The 26,449-nt window shown below is 42.0% G+C and overlaps 2 protein-coding genes across 3 annotated transcripts in view; one reads left to right on the top strand and one right to left on the bottom strand.

The window, feature by feature from the left end:
* The window catches only part of B3GAT2 (beta-1,3-glucuronyltransferase 2), a 171,635-nt gene extending 162,041 nt beyond the window's left edge, over nt 1-9,594 (top strand). The window contains exons 3-4 of the mRNA XM_088471202.1: nt 6,792-6,940; nt 7,681-9,594. Coding sequence (XP_088327328.1) covers nt 6,792-6,940; nt 7,681-7,767 — 236 coding nt within the window. The 3' untranslated portion in view covers nt 7,768-9,594. The remainder of the gene's footprint in view (nt 1-6,791; nt 6,941-7,680) is intronic.
* Nucleotides 8,153-26,449, bottom strand: part of SMAP1 (small ArfGAP 1) — a 388,489-nt gene continuing 370,192 nt past the window's right edge. For both annotated transcript variants that reach the window (XM_088471186.1, XM_088471189.1), the window contains 2 exons: nt 21,360-21,691; nt 8,153-9,132 (listed from right to left, as the gene is read on the bottom strand). In XM_088471186.1, coding sequence (XP_088327312.1) covers nt 8,995-9,132; nt 21,360-21,691 — 470 coding nt within the window. In that variant the 3' untranslated portion in view covers nt 8,153-8,994. The remainder of the gene's footprint in view (nt 9,133-21,359; nt 21,692-26,449) is intronic.

Raw genomic sequence — 26,449 nt, 5'->3', positions numbered from 1 at the left:
AATATAAAGCAGCAGAATACACACACGTATATAGCACAAATGTATATTCCAAATGTCTTGTAAATCAGATATTTCAGATTGTAGTTATGTAGCTTCATCTGGTTTTAGGTTCCACCCAGCAATAAACCTCAATACATGCGAGAAAGCAAAGAAAATAGAAAATGTGTTGAAGTTCATTGCTGGGTGAACCTAGGGTATATTTACTAAAAGTGTGGGTTTTTAGAAGTGGAGTTGTTGCATATAGCAACCAGATTTTAGTCATCTTCTAGAACAGGGGTTCCCAACCACGGTCCTCAAGGCACACTAACAGTCCAGGTTTTACGTATAGCCATACTTGAGCACAGGTGACTTAATTAGTACCTCAGTTACTTTGATTTAACCATCTGTGCTCAAGCATGGGTATCACTAAAACTAGGACTATTAGTGTGCCTTGAGGACCGAGGTTGGGAATCACTGTTCTAGAAGGTGCTAGATAAATAAGTAGAATCTGACTGGTTGCTATGGGCAACATCTCTTATTCTAAAAACCAGCCAGTTTAGTGTGTATGTGTAATTATATATATATATATTATACATATATATATACATATACACACACACACACACACACACACACACACACACACACCCCCCCCCCCCCCCCCCCACCCCGAGTGTAAGCTGCATAACTACAATCCGAAATCTGTGATTTACAAGACTGTCATTTGGAGCATCTTTGGGATTTATATTTGTGCCAGATTTAGGGGCCTATGTATCAAGCTGTTTCTTTACATAAAATTATGCAGAAACGGCATTTATTGTTCCTATGTACTAATTTCACAATGCAGATTACACAGAAATGGGGACTACGATCTGACCCCTATGTACTAAAGTCCAAAAAATAAGAGAGTTATGGTATAACATACCTTTGTTAACTCTTTTTCTTCGAGGGCCAAAGGAAATACCTAGGGAATATGTGGTTTGGAGGAAACCCGGCACCAGTCAACTCTTTCCAATCCCAGGATGCACTGGGTCCTCCCCCATATATACCCCGCCTCCAACCTCTGGTACTCAGTTTTGTAAACAAGCCCATTGGCAGGATAAGTAAAGTGGAGAAGGAAGTACACATTACACTAGAAACACACACACACACACACACACACAAAGAGAATCAGTGACAAGGAGGAGCAGATCCCAGTGAAGTCAGGGTGGGTGCCCTGTGGACCTCGAAGAAAAAGAGTTAACAAGGGTATGTTATACCATAACTCTTATTTTCTTCTTCAGAGTCCACAGGAACTACTTTGGGGATGTCCTAAAGCAGTTCCCTTAAGGAGAATCCACCGCCCAAAGGAAGCATCCTGTGAGGCAAGGGTATCAAATGCATAGAATTTGATAAAGGTATGGACGCAAGACCAAGTGGCTGCCTTGCACAGCTGTTCAGCCGAGGTGTCATGCCTGTCTACGAAGGTCCTACAGACCGAGTTGAATGTGCCATCACCCTGCTGGGAACAGGGAGACCAGGCTGTGTATAAGCTTGAGAAATAGTCATATGCAGCCACCGAGCCAGAGTCTGTTTGTTAGCTGGCCAACCACGTTTGTGAAAGTCAAACAAAACAAGCAGTGCATCTGATTTCCTGATGGAGTTATACGATCCACATCGATACGAAGGGTTCGAACCACATCCAATGAAGTTTCACCAACAGAAAGGCCTGAAATCTTGAAAGCCGATACAACAATTTCTTCATTTATATGAAAACGGGATACCACTTTTGGAAGGTAGCCTGCCTGTGTACGCAGGACTGCTCTATATGGTGGAAGATCAAATATTTGGGGGGGGAGGGGGGGGCGACACAACAGTGCTGCCAAATCAGAGACTTTGCGAGCTGAGGAGATAGCGAGGAGAAAAGTGTCTTCGCTGTCAACCACTTGAAGTCCACTGTATTCAAAGGTTCAAAGGGGGGAGCCTGTAGCACCCTGAGAACCAAAGACAAATCCCACGGTGCCACTGGAGGAACAAAAAGGTGGCTGCAGATGGAGAACACCCTGCAAAAATGTTCTAACATCTGGCAAGGGAGCAATTCTATGCTGAAACCAAACTGAGAGCGGAGCCTGTACCCTCAATGTGGCCAGGCGGAGACCAAGGTCTAATCCAGCCTGGAGAAAAGCGAGAACCTGAGACACCCTAAAGCTCTAAGGATCAACTTTTCTATGGGAACACCATAGAAAAAAGGAATGCCAAATTCTGTAATAGATGCGGGCAGAAGGTGGCTTTCTTGCTGCAAGCATCGTATGAATCACAGAATTAGTTATCCCTTTGGCTCTTAAAACTTTCGACTCAAAAGCCAAGCTGTCAAAGACAGACTAGGTAGATCCGACCGAAGAGGCAGTGTGAGCGGAGTATCTATGGAGAGACATCAGGTCAGTGAACCAATAGCGCCTGGGCCAAGCCGGAGCTATTAGAATCACCCTTACACCCTCTTGCTTGAATTTACTGAGAACTCTTGATTGAAGAGAGGATGGAGGAAACGGGCAAGCCAACCTGAAATCCCACCACACTGCCAGCGCATCCACAAAGGCGGCTGAGGGGTCTCTTGTCCTGGAACCGTATCTGGGGACTTTTTAATTCTGGTAGTCCCCATTTGTCCACTAGGAGTTGGAAGACCTCCGGGTGGAGAGCTCAGTCTCCAGCATGTATGTCCTGATGACTCAGGAAGTCTGCTTCCCAGTTGTGGATTCCTGGGATGAATATTGACGAAATTGCCTGAAGATGACATACTGCCTAAGTTAGAATGTTTGCCACTTCCCGCATGGCTGCTCAACTTTGCGTGCCTCCCTGATGGTTGCGATAGACTACCATTGTCAGACTGGATCTGGACAGGCCTGCCTTGAAGGAGGCCTCATGCTAGAACTAGCGCCCTGTATACTGGCCCAGAGTTCCAAGATATTTATGGGCAGGTGACTTTCCTGAGACGTCCACCTTCCCTGGAAAGTGCGATAACTTGTCACCGCGCCCCATCCTCGAAGACTGGCATCCGTGGTGAGGAGTACCCACCTTGGGATCCACAGCGGACAACCTTTGTTTAGATGAGCCATCTGAAGCCACCAGTCTAGGGAGAGCCGAACCTCTGGGGAGAGAAGGATAGTCTGAGACTTTATCCACTGATACTAACCACTCCAGTGAGACAGAATAGGGCCTGCAGTGGAAATGGATGTATTCCACCATGTCGAAGGTGGAAACCATGGACCCCAGGACCTGCATTGCTGAATGGACTGATACTCTTTGATTGTGGAGCAACTTACACAGCCGCAAATGTAGAGCTGAAATCTTTTCTACTGGCAAAAAGATCCTCTGCGTCTGAGAATCCAGGGGTGCTCTCAGATGTATCAACTTTTTCCAATTGAGAATCCAGCCATGCTCTTCTAGGCAGGCCACTGTAAGCTGGAGATAATGAATTAAAACATCCTGAGACTGTGCCAATATCAGGAGGTCGTCCAAGTATGGCAGTATCCTGACTCCTTGTCTGAGATGAACAGTTATGACTGCCATTATCTTGGTAAACACCCGAGGGCTGTGGACAGACCAAAAGGTAATGTTGCTGATGAACAGCAATCCCCAGGTTGAATTGCCAGCATAATGTAGGGTCTCCATACGGAACTTGGGCCCATAGATGAATCTGTTGAGTTTTCCTATTCAGGATAGAGTGATGAGACCAAATTAGCTTCAGAATAAAAAACAAACAAATCTGAGTAATAACTATTTCCTTGTTAACCAAAGGAACCGTGAGTATCACCCTTGAACTTAACGGGGCATGAATGGAAAATAACTGACAGTACCTAATCAAGCCCAACACTGCATAGTACTAATCAGGCCCAACACTGCATAGCTTCCAAGATCGGGCATGTCCAGTGTGATTTGGATGTAGGTTCTACTAGAGGGCAAGGGCCTAGATAGAATCTGATGGGGGAGTTGTGCAAACAATCTTCTGGTGAGTAACCCCTTAGTACAGTGTCACATAAAAAAATCCCAGAAGGGAGTGTGATTTCCCACCTAATGCACTCTCACTAGTCCTTTTGGAATCTGGAACAGTTTATCTAGAGTGTTCCATGCTTCCCCCATAAGGTCAGTGAACTGTTCAAATTGAGGTAATCCAGCCTAATCCACCTTCTGGTGTCTGAACACCAGGTTTGTTAGGCTTTAGGAGCAGAACTTTATCTTCTATAATGAGGATTGAATTAACCGCCCCTGCTAGAGAGAAACATCCACTAATGCCTCTTCCTCTCCGAGATAGGCCGAGACGGAGAAACCTGTGATATCATCTGAGGGGGCAGAGGATAATCAGAACCTGAAAGCAGGGTGGACTGAGAGGATGGTCCAGTCCATTTATATGCTTAGACGGCTGATGCGTTATTTGCATGTAACATCTGCAGGTAGGTAGATGCTAAAAAGCCAGACATAACTCTCCATCCAGGAAGGATGTATGGGAAGAGAAAACATAGCAGGCTGTAATCACTGTGGGAAATCTAAAGTGGGAGGCAATGTGGGAGCTGCCCACTAACTGTCATAACCTGAGACCAGGAGAATATTCAAGGTAACCCCTGAACGGGTGCTGGAGAGTTGGACTGTTGTGGTGTATAGCAATCAACTCAATCCACCCTGAATGAAATCCTGAAAGGCCTACAGCACAGGCCTCACATGAAAACTGACAGCATCCTGAGGATGAATGTCGACCATGTGCCTGGATTCCGGCAGCACATGATATACAGACATGTACAGCGATTAATCTGGCAAAAATCATGCATGTCATGCTAATTTGTCAAAAAGTGTTTGCCAGTTGAATGAAACCAGTGGAATGCATTACGTGGCAATTATAATACATGGAAAGTAAAAATGCTCATTTCTTTTATATGAGTAAAAAGGTAGGATTTATGTATGTGCAAACACAACTACCTCAAGATTTTGATCTATTTTTGGACTAGCTGAAGTACCCAGCATTGCCCAGGTATCTTCAAGTTATTAAGTTTCATTACGTGATGTCGACCAAATCCATCCAACAGGCTCCCTGGGTCATAGGTCTGCCCAGCATACACCAACGGGAGGTCCAATTGGGACCCTATCCCCCCCCTCTAAAACCTGGCCAGGATCCAATTGGACCACCACCCATTGGTTTCATCCCAATCAGTGCAGGGGTGTCCAAATGCATAAACAGACAGACAAACAAATAGACCAATTCATTTTATATAGAAGATTCCATGGAAAGCCTTGCATGCAATCAGTTAAGATTTTGTTGTTCCTACTAGACTTAAATCATATAACAGTGTTTTTAGGATAGAGCAGCTGCAATAGTAGTAATCCAATACTGTGAAGTGTCTACTGTAATATTAAACTGCATATTTTCTATATATATGTCTGGAATTACTATGACAGTAATCCAGATACAAAGTTCTGAAAGACTTAAAAAATGTGTTGTATGGTTTTGAGGCACATTCCTTATTGCCAACTGCATTGCACAGAAATCATTTACATTTGTTGAGATTAGTCAGAGTGTAGAGAAGGGAGTTTGAGTAACCCATGAGTATGTTTTCAGGTGGTTGTGGGGAATGAACTATGAATGTTGTAATGAAAGTTTTGAGTCATGTGTAGCAGATAAGGGGCCAATTATAGCCCTGCACTAGCTCTGTGGTCAAGCATGTGTAATTATGAGCAAGGAAGGCTATTTCGGTATGCAACTCGGTCATATGTCCACTTGAGGCTTTATGGGTTCAATGGGCATTCGTATGTGTTACATTTTCCTGAGGAAGTGTAGGCAGAATTGTGGGCTACATGGAGTTGAGCATATGCAAAGATCCATCTGATTGGCAGATCTCTTACCCTAGGCAAATGCAGACTGATAGTGATGATGGCTACTTCAACAAGAGGGCAGATATGTGCAACTCTGCGTACCAATGAATTTCCACATTTATTTCCACTCCACAATGCAGCTGCTCTTTCATGTAATTCTGATTTAGCACCTGAGCATTGTACTAGAGGCACTAGAGCCTTTGATCCATGTCGCTATGCTTCAGTATTAACATTTATATTGTTTGGGTAACCACTGTACTTTTAACAAGGTTAGGTATAATCTAAAAAGTAAAGGATGTCTCATTCAGAGTATCCGCTATGGTCTTAATATAGGTGTGAAAGCAAACACAAAAAATAAAAGTGTGTGATTAATAGGAAAAACATTCAGGCTGCTTTACATTCTTTTGCTTTCATTGTCTAAATTGCATTAGAAGAACTGACTGGTTGCTATGAACAACACCGTTTCTTACATACACATTAAAAATGGTCATTTTAATTTAGGGCAACCTCTATAACCTGGCACTGGCCCACACATTATGGTAATATAATTATTAGTATTAAAAAAAAATAATAAGTTGACATTTGTTCACAATGCAACAATTCGATTGTAGACTAAGGAACCACATACAGTAACAGAAAACCAAAACCTGTTTAAAAAGTGAACATTTATCAAAAGTTTACATTTTGTTTAATATATTTCAAAGTGTATACAAAAATTGATATTTAAACTGCCTTAGCAAGTTTTTCATTATTTTCTGTCTGAAAGTGAGAGCTATCCTTTCTGAACGAGTAGCAGCTAGAATCTGCTGAAGTATTTTTAATGACCAAGTTATAACTTCTTTATGTTCTTAATGTGTTGCAGTGACATTTCTCCATTCAGTGCCAATAAAAACAGCTTTCTGCACATTCTCCTCTCTAGGCTTCTTGCTATGATATTACTGACATGTTCCAACCTCTGCTTGTGTTCTATACAGGATTTGCTGTGAGTCTTCAAGTGGTCCTTTCAAGCCCAAAAGCGGTGTTCAAAAGGCGAGGTTCTCAGCCCGGAATGCAAGAATCAGATTTTTTAAAACAGATTACAAAAGTGGAAGAACTGGAGCCAAAAGCCAACAACTGCACAAAGGTGATAAACTCAAGTGTGACAGTTTATTTCGTTATCCTCTATAGATTCCTTGTTCATCATAGATTTTGTTAAATTACAGCCAACTCCTGTGACACATGGAACATATATATATATATATATATATATATATATATTCCATGTCCATTACAACTTGGTAAGCTTCAAGAGAGGCATTGGTTCACGTGTCTGTACTGCAAGTTAATCCAATAATAAAATGCCACAAGTGAAAACTAAAACCAAATATTATGCACTTGAAAAAAACACGGGCTCTGGACATCAATTAAATTAGGAACATTAAAAACCAATAAAGATCAGCAGACAAAGGACATCAGGTTTATCAGCTTCTGGACTTAAAATAAAGCCAGGGACCACTTCTAATAATTATCTAAAATCTCTGCATTGTTTATTTTGATCGTATAAACATGGTTTAAATGTATACTTGTAGTGGTGTGAGAAGTAAATGAAGTGTATTAGAATTGTAACATATGTATTGCCTTTGAAACACAGAATTAGTAATGAGGGGTAATTGAGAAAATATCACAAAACAAGAAAGGATAAAAATAACTAACAAACCTGCACACTTTTTTGTGTTTGGTTGTGATTTGAGGACTTTCCCCACTCACAAAACACATTTAACATTTTTTTTTTGATACACGATTACTATTTAGATGGTCTGTTTTGTATCTTTGCAAAAGCAGTATGTCACATAAAAAGGTAACAGATGTGTAATTTTGTTACAGGTCCTTGTGTGGCACACTCGAACAGAAAAAGTAAATCTAGCTAATGAGCCCAAACATCCTCAGGATACAATTAAAATTGAGGTATGATCATCAAATGCCATTTTATGGAGCCCTGGAGGATGGATTTCCCATTGATCCTTAGCTGCGAACATCAAGAGATAATTAAGAAGCTGCCGTCCTTCTACCTGCATTGATCATGTGTTGGCCTTTAGATGAAGCTTCAAGTTACAGGGATACACAACAATCACAGCATTTTGGACATGTTCTTACTGTATGTGTTTTTTTTTGTACATGGTCTGCATGTGCCATATTGCTGTATAAATTCCACTGGATTTTTCTATAATGCCATCAGGCAGTGCAGCAAGAATTGTTGAACTTGGAAGTATGCTGATTTTGGCCCTACCTAATTAATGTTTAGATTCCATAATATACTATAGAGAACATTCCACGTACAAAAAGTACAGAACACAGATTAACCATTTGCCTTGTCAGTATTGAGTAATAAACTACAGTATAGCCCAAAAGGCTACATTAAATACAAACAATCTTCATTGATTATTACATGGGAGAAAACATCTCATTGATACTAGGCACCTTAATATGTAAACACAATCACTAGCATAAACCTGGATGTACCATCTAAGAAGAAACATATGTTGTAAAATTCATATGGTGGGAACAATGTACATACTGTATCTCCTATGAAACCACAGCTCTGTAAATTTCATAATCTTTAAATACAGGCATCACAGATCCTAACATCCAGGCTTATTTTGCTCTTTGTTATGGGACCGTCTGCTCAACACACCATAACATCACACCCAATGATAAATGAACATCCAGAAAGATACACAATAATATGATGTTCAGTGATACATTTACAATCAATTTGCATGATTAAAGATACTTCAATATAACTACAGTTTATTTTTAAGGACCACAGGATAATTAAGGGGGAGGCGATAGTATTTTCAAATTCTTAAAATGTCAAGTAACAATATACCCAGTACCCCTTAAATACAACCCTTAGATTTCCTTTAAACCATAGCACAAAAAAACCCCAACATAGCCCCTCCAAAAAAATAAAAATCCCACACAATGTTTGTTCATAGACATTAGTTAAAACTTACAGGTCATGGAAAACTGTTGATATGTAAATGTACTTTCTAATCCACATGACTATCAGATTCAATCTATTCAAACCAACAAGGTGAGCAGACACTGGGAAGAGAAAGCATTATATACATATTTAAAATAGGGGACATGATGTGCATTAAAGCAGGAATGTCGAATGGATCCTTGTAATGGCTGCTCTCATTTCCAAAGTTGTGTGCTTAGAGTCTGACCAGCAGCGTTTCCAGACCATCCTGCTCCAACAGCGTTTGCAGGCTGACCAAAAGCCATAATATTGCTTGCTCCATTCAAGCTCATTCCACCCATTTGCTGATTCATCTGTTGAGCACAAAAAGAGACACAATATTTCAAATATAAGCACAAACAGCTGCTGTAATCATTTTAGTGCATGGCTGTTTACATCCCATATGACTTAATGGACAGTCAACGGAAAACAGCCTTGTAGGTACAAATCTCTGTGGTATCCACATATTCTAAGTCACTGAATGATAGCAGCTACCATGAATCGCAGAGCTTATAGGATAGTTCCTGTATCCAAAAATACTTTACTGCCCTCCCATTTCAGTTCCTGATTCATATACAATATATTTAGGTTTTAGTGAAATCTGGTTATAACAGCCATTACATGGTTATTGAGACTGGAAAGACTACTACCAATACATTTTGTTTAAAAGTAAGCTAGGAAATAAGGAAAAATATTCTTGCATAATGTTTTCATAAAGTTCCTACTAGTCTTGTATATGATTAATGTCTCATTTGCTGAAATAAAATAATTGTAAGAACAAATTTGTTGTGTCTATACTTTCACCTTACACAATCCTACAAATGTATATGTATAGCTATAAAGCAAATTTATTTAAAAAACAAAACAAAAAAAAAAAAACAGACAATATCTATAACACTAATAACCATAATATTGCACCAAATGTACGGTCATTCTATTTCTACTGTTTAATCCTAAATTAATACAATAAAAATTGCATGCATGAGATTCTAGTTAACCAGATATGTTACTGTAGTTAGTGGGACAATGGCGTAAATATACTGTACAACGGAAGCCAGATACTATTGAGACATGGAAATATACACCATGAACTAAACAAAAATTTGACATTCTGTGTTAAACCTAGTCATACCTGGCAACTCAATTTATCTACTTCATTAACCTTTCCTTTAAAGTTTTTTTGTAACTCTATTTTAAGGTTACAGATGAAATACTACTTTATGTACACATGACAATGTCTACTTGTGGGTGTATTCAGGGGAAACGCAGTAATAAGAGGAAGTTGAACAAAAGCAATAGCTGTAAACAAGGACACACTCAATATAGAGACTTAGCTAAACATGTGTACACCTCTTCCCCTTATTCTGTAAGGGGGTCTCTAGCAGCGTGTGGTATGATATGTCGAGTCATCATATAGTCATTGACACTAGAGGTGAAATGTTGACATATCGTCCCTGGTTGCCCACAGGTGACTTACCTGCTCCAGGCTCCTGCAGCATCTTCATGTTCGGGGTTCATGTGACCGTCACTTCCAGGTTAGACCTCCGTTCATCCGGCATGCAGGTAGGTATTTTTTTGCTATCCATAATCCTAATCTCTACCCATCCCCCCTCTAGTGCCTAACTCTAACCTCTCCCTCAGCCTAGCCTCGAGCTTCTCCGGCAGCCTAACCCTAATGTCGATAGTGATCATGCTGGAATATAGGCTTTATTTTATGATTTAGCTAAATGGTTAAAAATGGACCTCCACTCGCTGGAGACCATCATATAGCATAAGATATGCATACATGATAAATAGTCTAGATATTATAGAAGCAAAACATTGATTGAAATGAATGACATAGGATGCGTTCAGTGTCATTATAATCCCCCGGAGTGCTGTTGTGCATATTTGCAGTCTGTATACTTATATGTTTAGCATAATTCAACACTGAGGCACCTTTAGGACTAAAGACATGCACATTAGTTGTTAATATGTGAATAATAAATAGCACGCATGTTTTATTGGCCTCCTCCACATAAAGTGACTCGCACACCACTAACAAAGTAAGAAACAAATTGCTAATTTTAACGCACTGCTATTTCATATTTTCAAAATGATTAAAGTATTGATCAGTATAAATCTTTTAACCACAGAGATTTCAATCAACAAGCTGCCATTTTGAATTTTCTCTTCTAAGGAGAAAACCTATCAGGCATGTACAGCTTAACCTAAAGGTTTTATCCACAGGAGTGGATTATTTTTAAGATGGCAAGTAGGACACAATAAACTGTATTAAGTTATGCAATGTATTATCTACTACTAAACCCTTCCCTCAAAGCACAATCAAGATCCTTTGTCACTTGTTCAGTTCCGTACTCACTGCTATCTCTAGAGATGTAGGGATGGTGTATACTAGCTGGTAAAATCACTCTCACATGGGCCTATTTACTAAGCAGTGTTAGGAGACAGAGTGAAAAGTGATAAGACAGTGATAAGCTCCCAACAGCCAATCAGCTCCCAACTGTCATCTCACAGGCTGTGCTTGAAAAATGACAGTTGGGAGCTGATTGGCTGGCACCTTATCACTTTTCACGCTGTCTCCTAACACTTATGTGTTTATAAATAAGACAACTTACTTCATATTCTTCCCTACTCCAATATTACAGCAAGTATAATCATTGAATTTGATAGTTGATTGTTCATGGAGTTATTATTATTACATTACAAGTGGTCCGCAGCGCCGTACATACAGTAAAGCGTACACAGAACATTACATTACAATACAGTAACCAAAATATAAACAGAACACAAGTAACAATTAGCAACACAATTCTCCATACACAGTACAGCTCTGAAGGTGAAGGCTGTCATAGAAGTGCTAGAGAAGAAGGCTGTGAGACATTGGGGAGGAGGACCCTGCTCCTAGGAGCTTACAATCTAGGGGAGTTCTGGACTATCTAAAATATCAAGTTACAAAGTAACATAAGCGAGTGTTCTATCAAATACTCCTTTGTGCTTGGAGAGTAGGAAGAGCTAGACACTGTTTCTGGTCTTTTTATATACTTAAATACTATTTATAAATAGTTATACCAGCCAGTAAATAAGTATTTATTTTTTGAGTTTGTTATCATTTTATGAAATATGCTGAATGGATGTCATAATATGGGTATTTAATATTAAAATACTGTATATATTACTTGTCTTTAAGCGCTGTTTAATCTTTTTCTAATACTAATTACTTCATATCTATGGAAAAAAGTTTCTTAAAAGTTATAAATTGATCTATTCATATAGGTACAGGCTAATAAATGGAAAGAGTATACCTGTGGTTGTTCTATTGGTGATATAATGTTATGTGTCTTTATAGTTGTGTGATTACATTATGAAAATATCATCAAAATGTCAGTATGGTTGTTAAAATAAAGGAAATACAAAAGTAAACAACAACAACAGAGTGCCCATAAGATAAGGTAATGCACACTTAGACAGGAACCAGCTCTGACAGGGCAAATATATAAGCAGGCAGATCTATGGAGACCCCTTAGAGGGAGAGCTGTACAGTATGAGCACTAGCAGGGTAGGTATGTATTGGAGTGAAGTTTGACAAAACATCTCACAAATTGAATTTTTTGGTGGAATAGGAGTCAAATTCCACCAGCACAATCTTTTTAGTTATTTTGCTTCACCATTAATTCTGCTTTGTGGAGTTGTTAGGGTAGGCGTAGGCTAGGACACACAAATGCATTGCAAACATAATATATAGAAAATAAGAAGGGGAAGAAACCATTCCTAATACCTGGATGCATAAAAACAAAACAGAAAACACAAACAGATGGAATGCAGACAGTGGGTGTGGTGATCAGTTACTTTGCAATATTCTCCCAGTTATTATTCCCTTGGCTGACAGTCATCCCCTTCAGCTTACAATGTTCTAATGTAGCACACAAAATAACTTTAAGCAATCTTAATCAGCACAGAACGTGTTCTATACACTGCAGGTTAGGAAATAATTACCATTACCATGTTGTAGTTTGAAGAACCCCTACAGATGAAGGAGGTGGTGGTGCCCACAAATCTCAGCCTACATCATGCTGCCCAGTCTAAATTACAGTAACTACAGCCAACCTGAAGAATGCACCCATCTGTGACACCAGAGAGATCCAGACCATTTACCCTAGCTCTAATGCCTATGGTTATTACACTGCTTCAAGGGTCACATGCAGACAGAAGCAACAGTGCATGGGAGACAAAATCTCACCTTCTAATGAAGTCACTTGTTCCGCGCCTACAACCGCCACTCTATTTCAATAACGACAACCAGTATGGTTGCATCAGACAGCACTCAGTTGCACAGTGTATCTATGTTTCAGGCTAACATATTGGACGTTCCTCATTCTGTGGCTGTGTTGCTTCCTAAAAAACAGCTCAACTTTCGTATATAACAACTAATGCAAGTGAAGCTGAAGGAGGCTTAATCCTTCTCCAAGCTGAACTCTGGCACAATCCGCTGATATTTAACTTCAGCCTCTATACAGCTGCTACACTACTTCACAATCTAAACCCCTGGCAATAAGTAGGCATTTTAAAAAGTGCAATTGAAATAAAAAAATGATTGTGTGTTCCTTTAGGGCAGTGGTTCTTAACAGGTCTTATTTTCAGGCTGATTATAACTCACCTGTGAATGATTAAAAATATCCACAAAACATTACCTATTGGGGGTACTTGAGTTGAGAACAACTGCTCTAGGGGCTTCTCTCATCTCTATCTTTAAGGGGCCTATCAATCAATTGGGGCCATATGGCCCCCGATGGTGAAGTATCCAACTCACCGTGAGTTGCGTTAGTGTACACTTAATTTTTGGAGAAAATCAGCATTGCTCTGGTGCGGAGACAGGGGCTCTGAAAAGCAGCTGTCCCTAAGATCAGTAACATTGTTACCAAAGTAGCAGTGCCACTTAGGTCACACGTGCTCAGGGCCGGCATGGCAGTGCTGAGGCCATGCATGTGCAAGACCACTGGGCATTCACTGTGGAGGAATTTGCTCAGTTTACTCTTCGTAACCCATAGGAAGGAGTAGGGCTCTGGAAATCAATGCCATCTGTAGACAGCGTTGGCTCCTGCAGACAAATTCCAAAAATGTTCAGTTTTCAGAATTTGCTGAATACTAGGCGACCCCATTGGGCCCCTAATAATGTATAGGCCAGTTACTTAAAACATACAGAAACTAGAGTTTCCGAATGTGTAACAAGCCCACTAGTGACAACGATTAGGCCCCTAAATCTGCTACCTTCTAACAGCAGCAGTTGGGTGTGACCAAGCCATTCATAGTGTTTTCTGCGTTTCACCAAGCAAACAATGTCATGATGCAGAACAGGCATGAGTCCTGGCTAACTTAGTGGTGAGTCCATTGGAGGAACATGTTAAATTACACAAATGCACAAAGAGGTGAATATTTCAAAAGTGTAACAATTAGCAAAGCTCTATTTTGGGGCATATAATAAATGTGCTTTTCAATTACATCATTTGAAACCGGCATAGTGGAGCTCAGGAACTGTGCCTGTTGGAAAACTAGGCAGTCTAGTATTAAACAAAGCCTCTATATTTCTGAATATGATTCTTCTTGTGTACGTGTCTGAAATGTGCTCATGCAATTTAATGTAGCATGTGTTTTGTATTTTGTTGCAAAGTAAGCCTCTTCTCCAGTCAATGGACTGTCACATCCAGCATTTATCTGGAGGAGGGATTATCAGGAGAACAAGCAAAGCCTGACATAGTACCTGAAGGGCATAATGAATGGGAATATCTAATCATCCCCCAAACACCAGTACCAGAGGAATATTATTATTTTCAGTGTGTCCAGTTAATCAAACAGCACTGCTATTTCTGCGAATAAGCAATTTTACACAAGCAAGATAAGAGCTGTAAATGGGCCATCTGAAACAGGTTATTCTTTTTGGCAGAATCCCATCTGATTTGCCTTTTTGTATATTTTTGTAATGTGATCTGGAGGTTAATGACAATACAATTTCACCTCTTTGTGATAGGAGACTAAGTGTGATTTATCAGCGTTAATGCATCCATAATCTGAGAGAGAGCTATTAAATTTAGGTCAGAAAGGGCATATATTTCCTTCTCTAAATTACATTTAGTGAAAAGATAAGAAAAACATGGCAACTTAGATAAAAGCCAGTGTCAATATACATTTTACTCAAAGGGGAATTAGCAAAGCACTGATAATAATGAATGTACAGTCACAAGGGCATTGCATTGCTTCACTCAGGCAAGATACCAAGTCTTTATTCCACAGCCCAGTAAATGAGCAGGCTTTGACTACAGAGAATACATAAGCTTTCACCTCTACATTCCAATCCTGTGTACAGCCAAACAAACAAAAACCCTGAGCCTTAATCAATAGGAATATTTTATAACATTCTATAATAAAATTTATTCATATTTATAATACTCTAAATAAAAATATAATTACTAGCACAGGCAGCAACCTATGGTATCACCATGGCAACAACCGTTCTGTATACTACCAGGGAAAAGCACCACAGGCTGGATTTCAAGTGAGAAAGTTCCAGAAGAGTGAGCAGCAGACCAGAAGAGTTACCCAACACTTTCATTCTCCGATTAGAGATGCATAGAACAAACCTATTGCTCACTGTGAAGGATGGACGTATAAGAAACGTACAAAAAGGTGCTGTGAGAAGAGTTAAGGAGATGATCTACCATAATAAAGCTATTTATCAAGTAGCTGATACACAAACTAAAAAGAACAAATCTCCTCATATTTGTCTTATTTCTTGTCTGGGAAATGAACTACAGAAATAGCAGTTTGTTTACTTCCCAAAACCAAACCGCAACTTCAAATATACGTGATATAGTGGTCAATCCAATTACATGCGAGTTGCCGTTGCCACGGTGTGAAAACAGACCTGCACCTCGTACCCTCCGTGGCGCAATCCGAGCCCAAAGACACAAAATTTTGCTCGGAACCCAATGGGGCTGCGAGCACTTTAATGATTCTGTCAGAGACGTTAGGCTTAACCGGTCATGTGTACATGGCTGCGGAAAACTGATAGGATTGAGAAAATCACATGAAATCCATTATAGTCACACCCATGCAGCTAGACTGTTTCTTTACATCTGATGGTGCTGCGTTCAGGCATGTTGCGCACAGCCAGGGCATGCACGGACGGATACAGCATTGTCGAATAAGTAAGGTCAATACCCCAATGTGTGACAACCTAAATGGGCCATAGTTGCCTACCCTGCCGATTTGGTGGGAGCCTAACGAAAATCGGGTGCCGCTCCCGGCCTCCCGGGAAGGCAGGCAGGCCTTCCGGCTGCCGGAGACCCCTCCTATCCCCCCGCAATTGCATGTAAAGCCCCCGCAGCGGGGGACAGCGGTGACGCGATTCACGTGGAATCGCGTCATTTTGGCCCCACCTCCTGCTTCACACTGCCTGTAATATCGGCAGTGTGTAGCGGGGCGGAGCCAAAATGACGTGATTGTGTGGCTCCGCTCCCTGCCCCACCCGCAAACACTCGTCGTCAGGCCACCCCCGCTTGCTGGCCATGAAACCCCCGCCCCCCCCCCCCCCCCCCAGTCATGCTGATCTGGCTGCTCCCTCCCGGAGGGGGAAGCAAGATAGTCAGCAAGTATGAAATGGGCCAACCATACATAGGTATGAAAACAAATATGGAGACTCCACTTGGCACAAAACACCATACGCCTCAAAGTGTTGGTGCACTGTTTATGTAGGCGGTACATCCACATTTGTCCATATACTGTGCATACAAGGACTATTGTGGATGTTCTTCACCACCTGCTTAAACACTGCTTCAACACTTGAGGAAGGGAGAATCCAGAACCAAACAATTTCTACACAATGCTATCAGCTATATTTCAGTACAAACCCACTTTTTATTGTTTACATTTTGGATTGCATTGTGTTAATAAATGATTTTGTAAGTGTAATACACTATTGTGTACCCTTCCGTCTTTCACTCATTCGCCTGAACGCTGTTCGTGAAAGCAACCTGAAGTCAAGCCAGAAAGGTTTCATACCAATGACACAAATTATGAGTTTTTATAGTTATTTGAAGTACAGATGTGCCCTCATACTCTAATCCTCAATACGCCATGCTGTGACAAGCGGTGCAGCGTAGAGACTTTTTCCTTATATTTGTGTTTTATTCACAGTGCAGACACAGTGACACACCGCTCAATCTGTACAAAGGACACCAGGCTGCGACTTTAACAGCACATGAATTAGTATTAAATATGTACAAAGTCGCTGTTGTAGCACAGCAGAACTTGGCGTGAAAAATAATCAGCGGTTGCTGCATTGTAGCACTTCATATACAGAGATACAGACTCATTCGCACACAAATTTACTGTACAAGTACCTAACAAAATTAATTAGTGCAGTCTTGCTAAGCAGTTTGGTCACATAAAATTGTTTAATTTGTGCGACTAAGACGCACACAGGAACAATAGTGTATGAGGATGCATCTGTAAGCACATTTACATTAGGCACTAATTCCTCCCTTTATGATCAACTTTAGGCATTTCTTAAATCTTGGTGAGGTGGTTCTAAGATGATTAAATAAACTTAAACTCTTGAACTTGTATTATACTCCAGCTTATGGAATTACACAATACTTTATATCTTCTGGCACCTTGTTATTACCTATTTCTTTAAGGTATTACACTATTGTGAGTTTTTTATTATTATTATTTATTTATATACCTGCAAATAAGCAGTGGAATATTTACAAAGAATGTGTCCTAAAAGGAAAGCGTAATAGTTTATTTAATTTTATTTGTTTTTAACTGTATATATTACTTTGGTTTCGTCCCAAGTGGAGGGGCCATATTTGTTTTTCCTGTATTGTGTTTGCACCCCACTTCCCTCCCCAAGTGTCCAGGAGGCACAAGCAGAAAATATACAGATGTAGGCATGCACAGTACTAATTTGCGTGTTTATGATAAGAAAATGGACCCACAACTCAGCTTGAGCCACTATATATTAAATCAGAAATCGTTAACACTCTTGTAATAGAGGTGTTCTTAAAAATCCTGGTATTTCCATTAGAGAAAATGCAGTATTAGTTTTTATTTTTTTTGTATTGATTTTAATAAAAGTTTCTATTTTTAGAATACAGATAATGGTCAGAGAGTAGGATTGAATAACTATGTACAGCGAAGGTGGCTGGTGATCTTATCACAATGGTATGATAGGGTCTCTGCAGCTTGCACTGACTAATATATATTACTGTGAAGGAACAGGTGTAGTTGGGTTGGGTATGGATTCTCAGATATGGCAGCAGGGCCCAGGAACTTCTAACTACTGCACTGTTGCTAGCAAGATGTAAGAGCAGGTGTTAGCAAAAATAAAGTCACATATGAAGGCAGTCAGTAAATGCAAAGTACAACTGTTATCAGTAATAGTGTACATGGCAGGTATACAAAAATGTATACAGTTTGTGTCTACAATATGTTTTGCAGACTTATGCTGGGTACACACTAGACAATGTGTGTATCAAGCAACGGCAGATGCGACTGGTCGATATATTGGACAGTCCGTACACACTGCACAATCGGTTGTATGACCGCCCAATATATCATTCCCTCGTCGCATACAGAACCATGGTGTCGGCCGCCAGATCTTCAGATTGGCCTGCACTGCAGGCTGATCTGAAGATGCAACGAACGACGCACTTGAGCGATTTGTAATTCAGATTTGTCCCAGAACGACAAATCACCCAATATATTATCTAGTGTGTACCTAGCTTTAGAAGTCCTTTTTTTTTAAAATGTCAGACAACATGATCATTGCAACAAATCTCTCTCTTATGGGATACCCTTATTTTGTCAATGGTGTGGTGTCAGACATTCCCTCTGTTTATGAGATACTTACCCCCAGTGACTGCTACTCAGGAGGAGACAGACCTTTACATTTTAATGCTCCGACAACCATTATGGCTGAAGAAAAAGCAAAGATGTCTGATATTAAAACATTGATTGGAGAAGTGGAGAAGAGGGATGTCTCTGAGTGGTGAATTCCCCCATTAGGCACATCACTAGAATGCCATTTGCTGGGGGTGGCACTTGGACATTTTATTTATTACAGTCTGTCCGAAATTTACCAGTAACTACAAAATATTTCCACTGTGCTCTACCGTATGCCATCTTGAGTGGGCTGCGGATAAGTAGGACAAGTGTAGACTGCCTCTGCTAGCTGTTTTAATTAGTAAATATGCATATACAAGTAAAAATAAAATGTCATAGTTCATGGCTTGTAGTTAAATTACCAACCACCAAATCAGTGCCTATAACCAAACAATGAAAATAATAAAATTGGGAAGAAGCCATTACTGTTGTTCCAAGAGATGACCTGACCCCTAAAACTGCCCCTGTGCTCTCTATTCAACAAGATATCATGGTCTATTTTTGTTGCTTATCAACATTTTCTGCCAATTGAGGCTCATACTATATCTAAGTAGACAAACGAGGAGCAGGTTCTGTCTGATAATCTGGTTAAGTCATCCAGTGTAGGGTATGCACAAGCATTACAAACACATGACCAGAGCCCTATCTAGACTTTTTGGTGCCCTGGGCCAGAAAGAGCATTGCCCCCCCCCTTCACCCAAATTTTCAAACAGAGACATAGGATGTGCACCCAAAAAAGGGTGTGGCCTCATGGGGGAAGAGGCATGACAAACTTGATTTGTCCTGTACGATGACAAAGGGGCACCGATACAGTTGTACACGGTTATAAAGGTGTCACTGCTAAATACAGAGTGAATCCAATGGCTGCAGTGATGATGCAATAATTATGCAGCAAAACTCACCAGGTCTATATGTAGGAGAGAGATGGTGAAACTGCATCTGCAGCAGGTTTTGTCCATCAAAACAGCCGTGCAGAAGCCTGAAGCCGGCGGTGTAGCTCACCTACTAAAGGTATAGAATGTGCTGCTTGCAGTGTATATGCAGCAAATCATACACAGTGGAGGAGTTGGCCAAGGAGGAGATAGGGGCGGCCAGAAAATGGCAGGGTTTAAAAAAAAAAAAAGGAAGCTACAAGTGAGAATGATTATAAACAGAAAATTGACAGACCCGAGCAGTGCCCCCTGCCCTGCGGTGCCGTGTGTGGCGGAACATGTCGCACCACCCTAGTTACGGCCCTGCATACGATGAAACAGAATTAATATGGAGATAAACATAAAGACAGAGTAACACTGTTGCTTTAAAACCAGACTGAACAAGCTAAAGATTTAATTTTCACTTGTGCAGCTACAAAGTCTTGAATAAAATAATGGCAGTTTAAAATCTGGGAGTGATAAAAGCTTTAAGCTATGTGCGTGAGCATTAGCATGTGGGCAGCATTTAAAACTAATTAAAAAGTTTGCCATCACCAGCTGCTCGTTGCTAATTAGTCTTCACATTTGTGTCTTGGTAAGAAAAAAATGACAGCGACGCTACACAAGACTCTCACATTTCACCCACAATTTGCAGTAATGCCTGGATTCCACTCGCAAGAATACATGAGCACAGACTAAGCACAAGATCTCTAATGACATGCAAGACATGCTAATTCAGAGAAAGTTCAGATGCCAGATGTATTTTAAACTGTCATTTTAGAGAGATGCATTTGTTTTATAAGGAGTAATACTTCATACAATTTACTGGTGTTGGGTAAGAGAAGAGGTAAGATGGAGGGCTGAGGTGTCATTAGTAACCTTATTATCATATTAACACTACTTAATAACTGGGGTTGTACACCTATGAATATGTATTGAATCCAGTTCTCTTGCTGTTACCTCTGCACCTAGCAATGTGTTCCCCCCCATCTGTGTACTGCTTTAGCTGCAGAACAGTGACCAAGAGAGGATGGCTGCACACAGCTCAGAGGGACTGTTAAGATAGCATCAGCTTGGATGTAGAAAGGGATAACATACATACATACATACATATATAAGGCAAATATAAAGGATAAAATGGTGCACAGTGCTGTAACTTTTAGTAACCAAAAACATTCTGCAATTTTATAAAAAAGTTTAAGTGGATCAGCAAACATTTTTGAATGTGGTTTTTCTTACTATCCATGTTATTATGGTGCTAAAGGACAGTGGTTCTGCATTGCTGAAATGTTACCCCCTCTACTGGTCTATTACCCAAGGCTGCACACAAAGCTGGGAGAGAAATAAAATTGTGAGAGATAAAGTACTAACCAATCAGCTTCCAATTTACAGGCTGTGTTTCAAAAATTATACAGTAGTTAGGAGCTGATTGGATGGTAATTTATTTTTTTACAATTTTCTCTCTCCCCCAGGGGTACTAAGTGAAACCCTGCACAGCCATGAATATAGGAGTAGGGAGGACATTTTATGAAAGCGCAAACTTTAAGTTAAAATAATATGCAATGGTGTATTTATTACAGCCTATAATACGTACATTATTACAATAGTGCAAAATGAACAAAATTAATACCAACACAATTGCTTATTAAAAGAAAGAAAAAAAAAAATACATCTGCTATAAGCAATACCTGTGATATATTCCAAGGAGAAGGTTGATTTTGCTGCATGCCAAATTTATTTGGAGGTGGTGTTGCCATATTTCCAACCATTCCTACTTGAGGACCCATCATATTGGAAGGGAGTCCCATAACTCCAGCTGGGGCGTTTCCAACAAATCCATTTGGAATTCCCATGCCAACCATCATTCCAGCATTTTGTCCCATTACAGGCATGGCTTGACCCATCATGCTTCCCATCATCCCAGTAGTTGCAGGAACAGTTACACCCATAGGGGGAAAAGCCTGGAAGTTGGTTGTCGGCTGTGTAGAGTATGGCATTGGAGAGGAACCCATGAAAATGCCTACATGAACAAGAGAAATGATAAATTACGGACTGTAAAAGGAGAGCGATATAAAGACTTGGCTTTGATTACTTTGTTATATTTTCTGTTTGTCTAAAATTACCTGTTCAGTTTGGCAGCGACTTCTGTATTGTCACCATTACGCAGCTCAATTTTAGATTTTAAAAAATGGATTTAGGCAAATAAATTTATGAGCGCTAAACAAAAAAAATAGGAGTTATGGTATGACATACCATTGTTAACTCCTTTTCTTCAAGGTCCATGGGGTCCACAGCCATCACATTGGTGCCTGGATGAATCCATAAACCCCAAACAGTTAATCCAAGCTCTCAGCTCCCAGGATGCACAAGGTCCTCCCCCATATACCCCGCCCCTGGTCACAGGGCGTCAGTTTGTCACAAAGCCCACCAAGAGAAGGCAAAAAGAGGAAGATGGAAGGACATATGTTCTCTAGACATTCTCTCCACGAGGGAAACACTCAAGAGATACAACAAAACTACCCATTAACACTAGGTGCGTTAGGGTGGGTGTCCTGTGGACCCCATGGACCTCGAAGAAAAGGAGTTAACAAAAGGTATGTCATACCATAACTCCTATTTTCTTCTTCGGGGTCCATAGCCATCACATTGGGGATATATCCAAGCAGTAACCCCTAAGGGCGTGAACGCTCCTGTGTCTCGGAAGAAAGGAGGATCCTGCGCCCAAAGGAGGCATCCTGAGAGACAAAGGTGTCAAATGCATAATGTTTTATAAAGGTGTGGACAGACAACCACGTGGCTGCCTTACACAATAGTTCCGCAGACGCGCCCCAGCGGGCTGCCCACGAAGGACCCACAGACCGCGTAGAGTGTGCCCTGATCGAGTCTGGCACCCTACGACCCACCTGAGTATATGCCTGTGATATGGTCATATGAAGCCATCTTGCTAAGGTCTGCTTATTGGCTGGCCATCCCCGCTTATGGTAGCCATAAAGAACGAAAAGAGAATCAGACTTCCTCAACTTGCTGGTGCGCTCCAAGTAAAGCACGTACAACATCCAGGGAAGCCTCACCTAAGGACAGACTTGACACATGAAAAGCTGGGACCACAATTTCTTCGTTTATATGAAATCGTGATACCACCTTAGGGAGATATCCTGTTCGGGTCCGCAGCACCGCTCTATCCTGGTTGAAAACCAGAAAAGGAGAGCGAACTGACAAGGCCGCCAAGTCGGACACTCTACGAGCAGAAGCAATGGCCAAAAGAAAAATTGTTTTTGCTGTTAACCATTTGAGATCTACAGACTCTAATGGCTCAAAGGGGGAAGCCTGAAAAGCCTTAAGAACTAAAGACAGGTCCCATGGTGCTACCGGAGGAACAAACGGAGGCTGCACCCTCAAAACTCCCTGAAAAAAGGTTTTAACATCAGGCAACGAAGCAACGCTACGCTGGAACCAAACTCCAAGCGCAGAAGCCTGCAGTCTTAGAGAGGCCAGACGAAGACCCCGCTCTAACCCTGACTGGAAAAACGCGAGTACACGGGAGATCCTAAACAAAAAAGCACGCCAAACCATATAGTAAACCTGGACCGAAGAAGGCTTTCGTGCCCTCATCGTGGTCTTTATTACTGACTCTGACAACCCTTTGGCTCTTAACACGGAGGTCTCAAGAGCCATGCCGTCAAAGCTAACCGAGGGAGATCCGGATACCAGCAGGGACCCTGTAGCAGCAGATCTCGCCTGAGAGGAAGCGCCCAAGGCGTGTCCACTGAGAGGTTTTGTAGATTGGTAAACCAATGGCGCCTGGGCCAAGCAGGGGCTATCAATATCACCATGGTGTCTTCTTGTATGAGTTTTCTGACCACCCTGGGAAGAAGAGCTAGAGGCGGAAAAAGATACGCCAGCCCGAACTTTCACCTTAATGACAACGCATCCGTTTAATCTGCCCGTGGGTCCCTGGTCCTGGACCCGTACCTGGGGACCTTGTGGTTGTGATTTGAGGCCATAAGGACTTAGAAAGTCTGCCTCCACATTTTGTACTCCTGGTACAAAAACTGCCGTTATCGCAGGAAGATGACGTTCTGCCCATACTAGGATCCTTGACACTTCTGCCATGGCTCCCCGACTTCGGGTGCCTCCCTGCCGATTTAGGTAAGCTACTGTGGTAACATTGTCGGACTGTACTTGCACCGGCTTGCCGTGCACAAGATCCTGGGCTTGTACCAATGCCCTGAAAAATGTACTGGAACTGAGGGCAGTTATGGGTAGGCAACTTTCTGCCCTTGTCCATCTTCCCTGGAAGACATGCGGGCCTAACACTGCTCCCCAACCCCGAAGAGTGGCATCGGTGGAGAGGAGAGTCCAATCCGATATCCAAAACGGCCGACCCTGGTTGAGGTGGTCCGTCCGTAGCCACCAGGACAGGGACAACCTGACCTCTGCGGAGAGGTAGATCTTCTGAGATTTTATCGACCGATAATCCCTGTTCCAGCGTGAGAGAAACCACCGTTGCAACGGCCGGGAGTGCAATTGTGCATATTGCACCATGCTGAAGGTGGATACATTGACCCCAGCACTCGCATGGCCGCATGCACTGATACCTGCCTGTTGTGTAAAAGATTGCGTATGCGCCCCTGTGGGACCGCAATCTTCTCTTCCAGTAAATACAATCTCTGCTTTACCGAGTCCAGTCATGCTCCTAAGGGCACCAACTGTTGCGCTGGTTGAAGGAAGGATTTCTTCCAGTTCACAATCCAACCGTGCCTCTGCAAACAAGAGACTGTCATCTCGAGATGCCTCATCAACTCCTATGGAGACTGCCCTAGCAGGAGATCGTCTAAGTAAGGCAAAACTCTGATGCCCTGGCGCCTGAGGGCTACCATTATCACCGCCATGACTTTGGTAAAAGCCCGGGGGGCTGTGGACAGGCCAAACGGTAATGCCTGAAACTGAAAATGGTCCTGCCCTACTGCAAACCGCAGAAACTGTTGATGGGATACCACAATGGGCACTTGTAAATAAGAGTCTTGTATATCGAGGGATACCATGAAGTCCCCTGGTTCCAAGGCTAATTACTATTGACTTCAGTATCTCCATATGAAACCTGGGTACCCGTATGAACGTATTGAGGTCCCTTAAATTTAGAATTGGTCGGAAAGACCCATTTGGTTTCCGAACTAGAAACAGGTTGGAATAAAACACCTTTTGAACCTGCTCCTGTGGCACTCGGACAATCACCCCTCTCCTCAACAGGGAGTGAACAGCTTGCTGTATAGCCAACGCTTTCACCGACCCCACAGGCAGGGGTACGGAAAAAAAACCTTTGGGGCGGACTTCTCCAAAACGTTAGGGCATAACCCTGGGAAACTATTTCCCGAACCCAGGCATCTGCTGTTGTGAGACGCCAGACGTTCGAAAACCGAAGTAGTCGGCCTCCTACCCTGGGATCCCCCAGGGGGAGGCCCGTCCCATCAGGCCACGGGTTTATCCTGTGGCTTGGAACCTCTGCGTTTGGTTTGCCAGGGCTTTTTAGGTGATGGCTTTCTACAAGCACCTGCTCTACCAAAAGGCTGCCCTCTGACCTTCCCCTGAGGCCGAAAGGTACGAAACGAAGAAGACCTTTGTCTAGACCCTGATGCTGAGGGTAACCCTGCAACCTTAGAGGCTGCCACCGAGGCTACAATTTTGTCCAATTCTGAACCGAAAAGGACTCCACCTGTGAAGGGTAGAGACTCTAAGGCCCTCTTGGACCCTGAATCAGCCTTCCAATCTCTTAACCATAATGCTCTACGAGCGACTACAGAGGCTGCTGAAGCTCTGGCGGACAATATCCCTGCATCTAGAGCTGCCTCTCCAAGGTAAGAAGAAGCCTCCTTCACATAGGAAACTATATCCTGCTGTTCTTTGGATAACTCAGGCAAGGACTCGGCCAAAGCCTTCATCCATTCTTCTATGGCTCTAGCCACCCAGGCTGTAGCCATTGCCGGGTGGGTAGCTGCCCCTGAGATTGAAAAAATCGTCTTAAGGCAACCCTCCAGCCTCTTATCAGTAGGATGTTTAAGGGAACAGGCTGAAGGTACTGGTAAAGTGGAAGACTTCATTAAATGTACCACATGAGTATCCACTGATGGTGGAACCTCCCATTTAGAACACTACTGAGAAGAAAACGGATATAAAGCCGAAATCTTTTTAGCCACATGGAACCTCTTGTCCGGAGCCTTCCAAGCTTCACCCAAAAGTTACGATAAATGCTCCGACCTGGGAAACTCCGCTTTGACCACCCTCTGGCGCTTAAACACCGGAGCCTTCTTATGTATAGGCTCTGCCTCCTCGATATTCAAAACCGCTTTGACTGCCCTAATTAAGAATGGGACATCAGCCACTGAGAAAAGATCCCCCTCTTCTGTGGAGAGAGATCCCTGAGTGGATACTTCATCCTCCTCAGAAGACAAATCAGAATCTGTGTCCTGACTTGCCTGTGTAGCCAAACGCCTTCTAGCTTTTGGCCATACAGGTTTGGCTATCTGAAGCGACTGCTGAAAAGCCATAGACGACGAAGGGCCTGCTTGCCCATGCGCATACATATCCATCCAAGATGGCAACATAGGAGGCATAAATACAGCTGGCTGCAATTGCTGCTGAACTTTCATCCCCGGAGCAGCTGGAACTGCCAATCTCTCGGCCACCTGGGCCATGATCTGGGAAAAAGCAGCCCAAGGGGGTTCCTGACCCAAAGGCGGCAAATTTGATTGCTGTGGATACTCTCTAATACAGCGAACAC

Source organism: Taudactylus pleione, unplaced genomic scaffold (assembly GCF_031769625.1).
Source record: "Taudactylus pleione unplaced genomic scaffold, aTauple2 ptg000015l, whole genome shotgun sequence".
Lineage (NCBI taxonomy): Eukaryota > Metazoa > Chordata > Amphibia > Anura > Myobatrachidae > Taudactylus > Taudactylus pleione.
This window is presented reverse-complemented; position numbering and strand designations above follow the sequence as displayed.